This window comes from Salvelinus sp. IW2-2015, linkage group LG37, assembly GCF_002910315.2.
Source record: "Salvelinus sp. IW2-2015 linkage group LG37, ASM291031v2, whole genome shotgun sequence".
NCBI lineage: Eukaryota > Metazoa > Chordata > Actinopteri > Salmoniformes > Salmonidae > Salvelinus > Salvelinus sp. IW2-2015.
This window is the reverse complement of record NC_036876.1, coordinates 4,709,157-4,721,429: the sequence shown is the minus strand read 5'-3', so window position 1 is coordinate 4,721,429 and position 12,273 is coordinate 4,709,157. Positions and strand designations below refer to the sequence as shown.

General features: G+C 40.4%; 1 protein-coding gene across 1 annotated transcript; it reads left to right on the top strand.

The window, feature by feature from the left end:
• The first annotated feature begins 10,606 nt into the window (after positions 1–10,606).
• LOC112067971 (uncharacterized) lies at positions 10,607–11,921 on the top strand. Its single transcript, XM_024134944.2, has 5 exons — positions 10,607–10,719; positions 10,828–11,169; positions 11,293–11,424; positions 11,579–11,628; positions 11,749–11,921. The coding sequence occupies exons 1-5, from the start codon at positions 10,668–10,670 to the stop codon at positions 11,890–11,892; spliced, it is 720 nt and encodes a 239-aa protein (XP_023990712.2). The 5' UTR covers positions 10,607–10,667; the 3' UTR covers positions 11,893–11,921.
• Positions 11,922–12,273: the final 352 nt, after the last annotated feature.

The following is a 12,273-nucleotide window of genomic DNA, read 5'->3' as shown; positions in this document are numbered from 1 at the left end:
TCATTGTAGGTTACAATTACTTGTATTCTGTCAAGCTCCTTTTAACATTGATACTGTTTGCATTTTAGATCAATAAACTTCAACTGCTTTCATATAGAGATATTGTTTGATTTGATATTTTTCTCTGTTCTTATTTCATCAGATTCAGTTGTGCAACAACCATATTTAGGCTGATGCTCAATGTACCAAGCTATATTGGTTGCATAATGCATGTGAATATGCATCTATTGACTTGGTGAAGTTAAGCACCTCATGTATGATGCAGCACCATCTATTCTAACTTGTAGTCCAGGGGGGAGGGGCAATTTGTGATGATGTCATGGAAGAACTTTCAGTACATTCTCAAACAGACATGTCTTGTGAAGCACAAAAACTAATGCAGGTTCCTCTGTCTGAATGAGACCAATAGAGGAGGATCCTCCTTCTGATAAATTGCTTCCTTTTAGAACCACACTAACCACAGAGTAAAACAGACTAGATAAAGTGTGTCACATTAGCTGAGTGGCTGGGGTATCCAATCAGGCATGCACTATCAGGTGTTACACTTAGTGAATGTTTCTGTGAATGATATACAAGGAATGGAAGACTGACATGTACTTGTTTCATTGTGTAGGTGTTTACACTTCTCATGTTCACTCTTGTACATACACTATATATACAAAAGTATGTGGACAGTATGGTGGAACAAATGCAAGATTATTTTATAATTCTTCTWRTGCATCAAATGGTTGTGTTATGCAACAGAATAGAGTATTCTTATAACTATTGTGTGTGTGTTCTACTGAYGATGGGCCTCTGGGAGATAACACTGACAGGAGATTTACAATGTCTTTTGGGTGATAAAACCTGAAGAGCATTCCAGAGCATGAGTTAATGTTTCTYTTATATATGGTACCAGGGAGAGATGGTTCCAGTTTGGAGTCGGAGAGACAGACACTGGTCTATACAATGAAAACTGTTGACCCAGCAGATACTGTCTGCTATGTATTATATCTTTCATACAAATCTTAACCTTGTGACCCATTCTATATAMCTATTGTTTGTCATGTAGGTTGAAAAAGGTGCATCTTGGCTATAAAATACCTTTGTACTTTTGTCTCAGGGCTGTCAACGAATCATTTGATTGTGAAWCGTCGACCAGCCATGACRAGCCATCATTATCYTAGAGCACTCAATCGATTCACTMTATATGTTTGCATTGTATTGACCTGCTCCCTTATTAATAAGTGATTAAAMATTTAYTTTAAGTARAACTCTGACTTGTGTGATAAGTTTGTCTCTCCTCATTTGATAGTAAAGAAATMAACCACAACAGCCRWTCAAATGAATGGATTTGGCTATTTCAGCCACTGAGCCTTACTAAAGAMCTCAGTGACTTRCAACGTGGCACCGTCATTGGATGCCACCTTTCCAACAAGTCAGTTAGTCAAATTTCTCCCCTGTTAGAGCTGGCTCGATCCACTGTAAGTGCTGTTATTGTGAAGTTGAAACATCTAGGAGCAYCAATGRTCAGCCGCTGTGTGGTAGGCCACACAAGCTCACAGAACGGGACCGCCAGGTGCTGATGCGCATAGTGCTTAAYAATCGTCTGTCCTCAGTTGCAACACTCACTACCGAGTTCCAAACGGCCTCTGGAAGCAGTCAGCACCCGACGTTAGCCCAAGAACTGTTCGTCGGGAYCTTCATGTAATGGATTTTCATGCCACGCGTCGGCTGGAGTTGTGTAAAGCTTGCAGCCATTGGACTCTGGAACAGTGGAAACACGTTCTCTGTAGTGATTAACCACGCTTCACTATCTGGCATTCCAACGGACTAATCTGCGTTTGGCGGATGCCAGGAGAACGCTAAATGCCCCAATTTATAGTGCCAACTGTAAAGTTTTGTGGAGGAGGAAAAATGGTCCGGGTCTGTTTGTCATGGTTCAGGCTAGGCCCTTTAGTTCCAGTGAAGGGAAATCTTAACGCTACAGCATACAATAACATTCTAGATTATTCTGTGCTTCCAACTTTGTGGCAAAAGTTTGGGGAAGGCCCTTTCCTATTTCAGCATGACAATGCCAATGTGCACAAAAAGATGTCAATTGTTTTTCGAGATAGTTGTGTGGAAGAACTTAACTGGCCTGCACAGAGATCTGATCTCAACCCCATCAAACAGCTTTGAGAGGAATTGGAAGCCGACTGCGAGCCAGGCTAATCGCCCAACATCAGATTACCAAACTTCAATAATGCTCTTGTGGCTGAATGGAAGCAAGTCCAGCAGCAATGTTCCAACATCTAGTGGAAAGCCTCCAAAGAGTGTAGGCTGTTATAGCACAAAGGGGTCACCAACTCAATAATAATGGCCATGATTTTGGAATTAGATATTTGACAAACAGGGTCCACATACTTTGGCAATGTAGTTAATTATTGATTTGCGGTATCGGCTACCGCCCATAGAAATATAGTGGAGTGATACAGTATACACTGATATACCAAATATTAGGAACACCTTCCTAATATTTAGATGCGCACCCCCCCCCCCCCGCCCCTTTTGCCCTCAGAACAGCCTCAATTCTTCTCTGCAGGACTCTAGAAGGTGTCGAAAGCCTTCACAGGGATGCTGGCCATGTTGACTCCAATGCTTCCCACAGTTGTGTCAAGTTGCCGGATGTCCTTTGGGTGGTGGACATTCTTATACACATAGGAAATTGTTGAGTGTGAAAAACAATCTTGACACAAACCGATGCGCCTGGCACCCACCACCATACCCCGTTCAAAGGCACTTACATCTTTTGTCTTTCCTAATCACCCTCTGAATCACACAATCCACGTCTCAATTGTTTCAAGGCTTAAGAATCATTCTTTAACCTTTCTCCTCCCCTTAGTCTACCCTGATTGAAGTGGATTTAACAAGTGACATCAGTAAGGGATCATGGCTTTCCCCTGATCAGTCTATGTCATTTAAAGAGCAATTGTATTATTTCATATTGTGACGTTGATCCACAGATGAGAAATCCTGGTCCTTCACTCCATCATGAGAACTGGAGTTCTCCTCTGCTGTCTGATCATCTTAATCATCGTCTACACCACCAGGAAATAGATAAAGCTAAGACCAGTGTCAATAGACAATAGATGGGTTTTGGAGTAAAGTAGGAGATACTGTATCATCACTATGCATTGTAAATGATGATTCATTGAGATTGCTTTGTTGCTCGTATTGCATTTAAAAATATTAGCCTGCGACTTTTAATTGAATTGATCATCATCATCCTTGCTTACGCTGTATGTGTTAACTGCTCTCCTGAAATCCCTGGGTACAGAATGTGCCTTCTTGCATGAATAAATATCTATTTGAACAACTGATATGGACAACAATAAACTCCTTCCATCTCTTGGATTCTGTACATAAAGTGTGTCTGTATGAATGTTTGTCCAGTGGGCTTCTGCAGAGACAACCTTGAGCTGTGWGCTCAAGACAAGGCCGTCTCTTTGCTTTGTATAGGCCTGGTTGACCTTTCACTCACTATGTGGTTCCAGCTGGATGTCTATATGGTGTCAGTCATTTACTCTTTTTCGTCGTTGTTCACTCCCATGACAATTTGAAACACAACTCCACTGATATACTGTATGTCATGTAGACTAATACAGTATCTTATCACTTACAAGATCATAAGTTTTATAAATTATTGAACTGTAGTCATTAGTTGACAGAGTGTAGAGTAGAAGGTGTATCCAGGCAACAGCCAAGAGCCCTACCCACCCAGMTACAAACCCTGACTCCTACTAAACTCTCAGGTGTGACACTTAATGTTTCGGTGAATGATAGTGAAAGTAAGACTGACATGAAATCAGTGGTGTAAAGTACTTAAGTAAAAAATACTTTAAAGTACTACTTAAGTCGTTTTTTGGGATATCTGTACTTTACTTTTTTTGAAAACTTTTATATTTTTGAAAACTTTTACTTTTACTTAAACTACATTCCTAAAGAAAATAATATACTTTTTACTCCATTCGTTTTCCCTAACACCCAAAAGGACTTGTTACATGATGAATGCTTAGTAGGACAGGAAAAAGGTCCAACTCACGCACATATCAAGAGAACACGTGGTCATCCTTATTGCCTCTCATCTGGCAGATTCACTAAATATAAATGCAGTGCTTGTAAATGATGTCTGAGTGTTGGAGTGAACCCCTGACTATCCGTAAATGTAAAAAAATAAAAAAAAATAAAGGGTGCCGTCTGGTTGGCTTAACACAAGGAATTTGAAATTATTTATACTTTTCCTTTGATACTTAAGTATATTTTAGCAATTACATTTACTTTTGAAACTTACGCATATTTAGAACCAAATACTTTTAGACTTTTACTCAAGTAGTATTTTACTGGATGGCTTTCACCTTTACTTGAGTCCTTTTCTATTTAGGTATCTGTACTTTTACTCAAGTATGGCAATTGGGTACTTTTTCCASCACTGCTTAAAATAGAGTTGCTTCATCCTGTAGGTGTTTCCCCCTTATACACTCATAATGCTCCCGCCGTGTTCATCCTGTACGTACAGTATCAAGTCAGGTTCTATGTATATCAGTCCTCCTATAGGTCATCASTAGAAACATAACTGCTGCATGTGGTGGGGCTAAAGACATTTCAGGCAAACAACTGATTTTGATACCAAGAGCATACAGTTACATATAATGTATGCTTAAAAATAAAAATGAAAATACCTATTGAAAGAAATGTAAAACCTGTGATGGTAATTCAGGTGGTAAAGTATGATTGCCAAATAAGAAAAATGGTTGTTGGATGATATTTGAATTGTTCTTACACAGACTATCTATCCAGATAAGAGTWTTAACAGAATATTAGACAGCTTTCATCCAGCCAGTTGTTGCAAATGACGAGCATTGGTCCACTTTTAGCATTGATTYTACACAGTAAGTGATTCTCAGTTTACCTGTGAAGACCATGGCATCAACGAAGGCATCAACAAAAATMACGCGTCCAGCTCAACCAGTCACCAAACCGCCCACTGTTGAAGTGTTGTCTACTTGTGTAGACTTCTTCCACTCAAGACACAGTTAGTAAAGAGGATGACAACTTCAAAGATGATRCTCACACTCTGCCTGARATTTCCACTTCTCAGGGAGATGGGTAGGTCAAAAATGTTAATATTTCTGTGCTTATAGGGTGTACACCCTAKATTTGAAGACACCAAGGAAATGTATTGATGCAATTCATATTTGTCTTTGTGTGTATTCTAGCTGCGGTACAATCCTCAGCCATGCYCCTTGTGTCAGCCAACATAAGAGACAAAGTSACTTTGCACTGCTTCCATGAAGGAAACTTGTCACGGCACTTCTTGTGGTTCAAGCAAACCTTGGGTGACAATCCTCAGCTCAACTTTTTACAAGWATGACAATAATGCTACATTCTACAATGCATTTAAGGGAAACTCTCGCTTCTCAGTGCAATGTGGCAAAGGAATAAAACACCTAAGTATCTCAGACATGCAGCTCTCACATTCAGCAACKTTTTACTGTGGGWSTTCTTATTCCAACAAGGTGGAATTTGGAGAAGGATCTTACTGTTAAAGGTACAAAATCTGAATTTAGAAAGAAAATGACAAGAAAAGAATGTCCTGCAAGTACAATCTTGATCATTTTTGCACGTTACGTTTTGGATATACAATGTCTTCATTAAATCAGACGTTACTGTTGTTTTCAAGAAATGTTGAGTTAGGACACAAAATAGGAAACACATTTACTGACGTGAAAACCTTTTTGTCAGGTTCAGGGTCCAGAAACACCATGGTTGTACAGCAGCTGTCTGAGTCAGTCCAGCCAGGAGACTCTGACTCTGAATTGTACAATAGACACTGAGACCTATGCAGGAGAACACAGTGTCTATTGGTTCAGACATGGCTCAGGATAATCCCATCCAGGAATCATTTACACCCATGGAGACAGGAGTGATCAGTATGAGAAGAGCCCTGAGGCTGGGTCTCCTACACAGAGCTGTGTCTACAACCCCCCCCCCCCAAGAGGAATCTCAGCCTCTCTGATGTTGGGACTTACTACTGTGGTGTGGCCTCATGTGGAGTGATACTGTTTTGGAACGGGACCAAGCTGAACATTGAATTTGACCATTATCCAGTGATGAAAATCCTGGTCCTTCTCTCCATCATAAGAACTGGAGTTCTCCTCTGCTGTCTGACAATCTTCATCATTTACCTCATCAGGAAATAGATAGGTTTTGCAATAACTGCTGGAGATCATCACTTKTGCGTTGTAATTTACGATATTTATTGAGATTGCTGAGTTGATCATATTGAGTATTTAATATTAATGGTCTGTGACCTTGCCTAAAAAGTTGTATGTTAATTGATTTGCTTTCCTGAAATCCCTGTGTATGTACCTTCTTTTTRTATATAAATATGAATTTAAACAACTGATACTAACTGAAATTGACTTCTTCCTCCTTTCCCAGATTGCTTCTGCAGAGACAACCTACTGTTACCATGCTAAACCCACCGACATATCATGCATTCAGTGAGCTGTTCAAAGGTACCTGGACATTTTGGTCTACTGTGAGCATAAGACGAGGCCATATCTACGCTTTGGACAGGCCTGCTGAACTTGCACCCACTCTGTGGTTTTCAGCAGGATGTCTATGTGGTGTCAGTCAGTTACTCTCTTTAGTCGTTGTTCACYCCCATCACAATTAGAAACACAGTTCCKCTGACATACTGCATGCCATGTAGACTAACACAGTATCTTATCACTTACAAGATCATAGGTTTTATCAATTCTTGAACTGTAATCATTAGTTTACAGAGTGTAGAGTAGAAGGTGCATCAGGCTACAGCCAAGAGCCCTACCCACTCAGGTACACCTCTGACCCCTACTCAGGTGTTACATTTCAGTGTTACATACACTTGCTTCATCCTGTAGGTGTTACCCCTGTATACACTCATTATGCAACAGCCCTATTCATCCTGTATATAAGTATCAAGTCATGTTCTATGAATAACAGTCCTCCTATAGGTCATTAGGAGAACAGTAACTGCTGCATGTGGTGGAACCAAAGATATCTAAGGCACACAACTGATAAGAGCATACAGGTACAGATAATGTATGCTTAAAAATAAAAAGTAKTAACTACATGAAAATACCTATTTAAGGAAATGTAAAACCTGTGATGGTAATTCAGGTGGTTAAGTATGATTGCCAAAATGGAAAAAAAGGTTGGATTTTTGAATTGTTGTTACACAGACTATCTATCCAGATAAGAGTTATAACATAATATTAGACAGCTTTCATCCAGCCAGTTGTTGCAAAGTATTATCATTGGTCCACTTTTAGCATTGATTATATACAGTAGGTGATTCTCAGTTTACATGTGAAGACCATGGTGGGCTGTATAAGGCATACAAAGCGCCCAGTTCAACCAATCACCAAATGGGTAGACTTCTTCCACTCAAGACACAGTTAGTAAAGAGGATGACAACTTCAAAGATGATCATCACACTCTGCCTGATATTTCCACTTCTCTGGGAGATGGTTAGGTCCAACTTTTATATTTCTGTGCATATAGGGTGCACTCCCTACATTTGAAGACACCCAGGTACTTTATTGATATAATTAATATGTGTCTTTGTGTGTAWTCTAGCTGCGGTACAATCCTCAGCCATGCGCCTTGTGTCAGCCAACATAAGAGACACAGTGACTTTGCACTGCTTCCATGAAGGAAACTTGTTACTGCACTTCTTGTGGTTCAAGCAAACCTTGGTTGACAATCCTCAGCTCATGACAACTTTTGTCAATAACGCTACATTCCACAATGAATTTAAAGGCAACCCTCATTTTCAGTGCAAAGTGACAAAGGAATAAACACCTATGGATCTCAGACATGCAGCTCTCAGATTCAGCAACATATTACTGTCGGAATGTCAAGGCTCAGGAGAAGACCCAGATGTAGACAGTTTTGAAAGGAACAAAAGTTTACAACTCAAACAAGGGGGCAGGGAAACGACAGGTCAAGGGCAGGCAGAGGTCAGTGTGTGACAGTACCCTCCTGGTAGGACGCCACCTGGTGCCGGCGTTGGAACTCAGCGATGAGGCCTGTGTCCAGGATGTCCCTGGCGGAGACCCAGGACCTCTCCAGGCCATAACCCTCCCAGTCAACTTGGCGTACACATCACAGACAAACTGAAATGGTTCACCCATATAGACAGTGTGGTGAAGAAGGCACAACAGCGCCTCTTCAACCTCAAAATCCTGATAAACTTGTACAGATGCACAATTGAGAGCATCCTGTTGGGCTGTATCACAGCCTGGTACGGCAACTGCACCGCCCTCAACCGCAAGGCTCTCCAGAGGGTGGTGCGGTCTGCACAACGCATCACCGGGGGCAAACTACCTGCCCTCCATGTCAACTACAGCACGCGCTGTCACAGGAAGGCCAAGAAGATAATCAAGTACAACAACCACCTGAGCCACTGCCTGTTCACACCTCTGTCATCCAGAAGGCGAGGTCAGTACAGGTGTATCAAAGRTGGGACTGAGAGATTGATWAACAGGCTCATCAGACTGCTAAACAGCATTTATACGAAATTGTTTGACAACAGAGGTAGCAAAACTGTACTTCAAATCTATGATACTCCCCCACTTAACATACTGCTTGACTAGTTGGGCCCAAGCTTGCAGTACAACATTAAAACCTATTCAGTCTGTCTACAAACAGGCTCTCAAAGTGCTTGATAGGAAGCCCAATAGCCATCATCACTGTTACAACCTCAGAAAGCATAAGCTCCTGAGTTGGTAAAATCTTGTGCAATACACCAACGCATGTCTTGTATTCAAGATCCTAAATGGCCTGGCTCCCCCTCCACTCAGTATTTTTGTTAAACAGAAAACCCAAACATATMGCAGCAGATCCACAAGGTCTGCCATGAGAGGTAACTGTATAGTTAAGGAAAAGCACCTTTAGTAAATCCGCTTTCCCTGTGAGAGCTTCCCATGTCTGGAATACACTGCCGTCAGACACACAGAACTGCACCATATATCACACTTTCACAAAATGCATGAAGACCTGGCTAAAGGTAAATCAGATTTGTGAACATAATCCCTAGCTGTGTATTGCCGCTTTACATGTTGTCTGTTGTCTGTAGCTTGTGAGGTGTGGAAACACTTTGTTGCTTTTATGAATTTTGTCTTGCTGCTTTTTGTTCTATGTTGCTCTGTCTGTATGCTACGTCTTGCTTGTCCTATGTTGCTCTGTCTGTATGCTATGTCTTMCTTGTCCTATGTTGCTCTGCGTGTGCTCACTGCTCAATGATTGTCTATATTGTAATTGTTTTTAATAACCTGTCCAGAGACTGCGGTTGAAAATTWGCCGGCTGGCTAAAACCGTCACTTTAACTGAAACGTTGATTAATGTGCACTGTCCCTGTAAAAATAAAATAAACTCAAACTCAAACTGTCAACTGGGTTTATTTTCAGCAAACGTAACATGTGTAAATATTTGTATGAACATAACAAGATTCAACAACTGAGACAAACTGAACAAGTTCCACAGACATGTGACTAAGTTGTTGCCACAACTTTGGAAGTATGCTTGGGGTCATTGTCCATTCGGAAGACCCATTTGCGACCAAGCTTTAACTTCCTGACTGATGTCTTGCCTGTGTGATATTTCAATAAACATGTTTTTTTCCTCTACGTTTAATGACTTACCCAATTCTTACCACTTATTCGCATGAGGTAAACTTATGTTAGAATTTCTTCCACTTTGACGTTGGTTTTTTGTGTAGATCGTTGACCAAAAATTACAATTAAATCAATTGAATCCCACTTRGTATCAAAAATGAATACTTCCAATGTTAGTGTAGACTTTCAATAGCCACTGACTTTATACCACTTGAAGAAAAATAGCACTCCTTTGTGATAGCGTGAGTATTTTAGAGAGAATAGCATCATTGATTCATCTATGAATACATACTGTTTCTGTTTTTAAGGTGGGACATATTTTTGACCTCACTTCCTCTTCAGACAACCAATGGATCCAACCTAAAAGTTGTGCCTCCTGTGGTGCATGTAGATACACATTTCTGTCACTTCACTTTGTCTCTTGACCCTCACCTCAGTTGTTCTGTTACACCAGACCAGAGAGAGAGACGTTGAAGGATGTTCAGGTTGTGTCTTGTCCTGGTTCTCATCCAAGCCTGTAAGTTCGTCTCATTATATGATCTATGTTATTGTYGTTTAACAACTTAAAGTAATTTTGGTAAACCAAGGATTCTAATATTTCATACTCCTGAATCAATGTTTAGGATGAATGTAATTAAAGTAAGTAAATCTTCATGTTGTCTGAGTTATCTTCTCTGTATTTAATTCATAGTGGACACGGAGGACATTGGCCATCCAAGTCCTCTTCTGCGTGCTCATCTTGGAGACAATGTGATTCTGCAATGCTTCTATCCGGACAGAAATTCTTATATCTCATGGTACAAGCTAACAGTAGGACAGAAGCCTCAACTTGTATCAACAATTTACAAATATGATGGTGGTGCAAAATTTCACAGTGAGTTTAAAGATAACCGTCGGTTCACAGTGCAAAGTGGAAATGGATTTTATCATCTACATATCTCCAACACTCAGCCATATGACTCCGCTACATATGTCTGTGGGGGAATGAATGTTAATGTGATGGAATTCAAAAACGGGATACTTCTCATTCTGAAAGGTGGGCTATTGTTTTATTAACAGTAATATTGTAAAATATGGCATTTATGTTAATTCTTCAAATGTGCTAATCCATCATCTAAAATGAATTCATAACTTTTTATTTCAGGATCAAGTAAAACTGTTGTACAGCAACCTGTGTCTGAGTCAGTCCAGCCTGGAGACTCTGTGACTCTGAACTGTACAATACACACTGAGACCTGTGCAGGAAAATACAGTGTCTATTGGTTCAGACATGGCTCAGAAGAATCCCATCCAGGAATCATTTACACCCATGGAGACAGGAGTGATCAGTGTGAGAAGAGCTCTGAGGCTGGGTCTCCTACACAGAGCTGTGTCTACAACCTCCCCAAGAGGAACCTCAGCCTCTCTGATGCTGGGACTTACTACTGTGCTGTGGCCTTATGTGGAGAAATACTATTTGGGAATGGGACCAAGCTGGACATTGACCGCAAGTGATATTTCTGACATTTCTGAAAATGTCTAACATTTCTTCACATTGCTATGAATAAATTGTATGCCTGGATGAACAAAATGTCCTGAATCTCCTCTATCACTGTCTGTTTTTCCACAGATGGTTGTAAGGAGGACCAGGTTCTCTTGGTGTACTGTCTGGGTGTAGCGTTGGGTCTGTGTGTCTTCATCATCATTGTCCTGGCTTGTGTTTTGTATAAGATGACCAAGAAAACCTCTCTGCTGTGCGGAGGTAAGCGGTATCATTGTCTACAAAATATGCTAAAGCTGTAGATGGAGTATACATTACATGTTTTAGGTATGAAACTGGGTTAATTKATTTGTGATGATGTTGATGATGATGATTATGTTGATGATGGTTATTCCACCATGTGTTTGTCTAAAAGAAATGCGCACTCAGTCAAGTGGTCCGGCCGTCCCCGGTTCTCATAACCAGGTATGCAGATCATAAAGTGATTTTTTTTGTATGAGTTTCATGAACTGTAAACAGATCCTTCTATCAAATGATCAGGTCATTTCCTGATGTCTTTGGAATTTATTTTTCTATTCCTCTTAGGATCAAGAACACGATGACACACTCACATCGGTCCATTACGCTGCTCTGAATGTCATCCACAAGAAGCCAAAGACCCGGAGACAGAGGAGCACCATGGAGAGAGACACTGTGTACTCTGGGGTGAGGTGCCAAAACATGGACTGAAATGTCAACTTTTTATCTTCTATAACTTGCATTGATTTGTGTTTTCTACACTGTATGCATAACTATGGCTTTTCATTGTGTGTTAAAATTGTATTCTGTCAAGCTCCTTTTAACATTGATACTGTTGTGCATTTTAGATCCAATYAAACATTCAYCTGCTTTCATATAGAGGTATTATTWGGMTTGCATTCATATTTTTCTCTGTCCTTACATTTCACCCAGTGATTCAGTGTGCAACAACCATATTAGGCTGATGCTCAATGTAACAAAGCTATATTTGGATGCATAATGGACTGTGAATATGCATCTATTGACTGGTGTTTTAGTTTGTCTCAAACTCTTTTTTAGATGTATCCTGAAAACATCTCTGTGGTGTTCTGA

Excerpts from the sequence above, each read along its gene's own strand:
- LOC112067971 (XM_024134944.2), top strand. The coding sequence starts at position 10,668 with ATGAATGTTAATGTGATGGAATTCAAAAACGGGATACTTCTCATTCTG. Across the intron at positions 11,170-11,292 it reads GACCAAGCTGGACATTGACC|ATGGTTGTAAGGAGGACCAG; the intron begins GCAAGTGATATT and ends GTTTTTCCACAG. Across the intron at positions 11,629-11,748 it reads TCCCCGGTTCTCATAACCAG|GATCAAGAACACGATGACAC; the intron begins GTATGCAGATCA and ends TATTCCTCTTAG.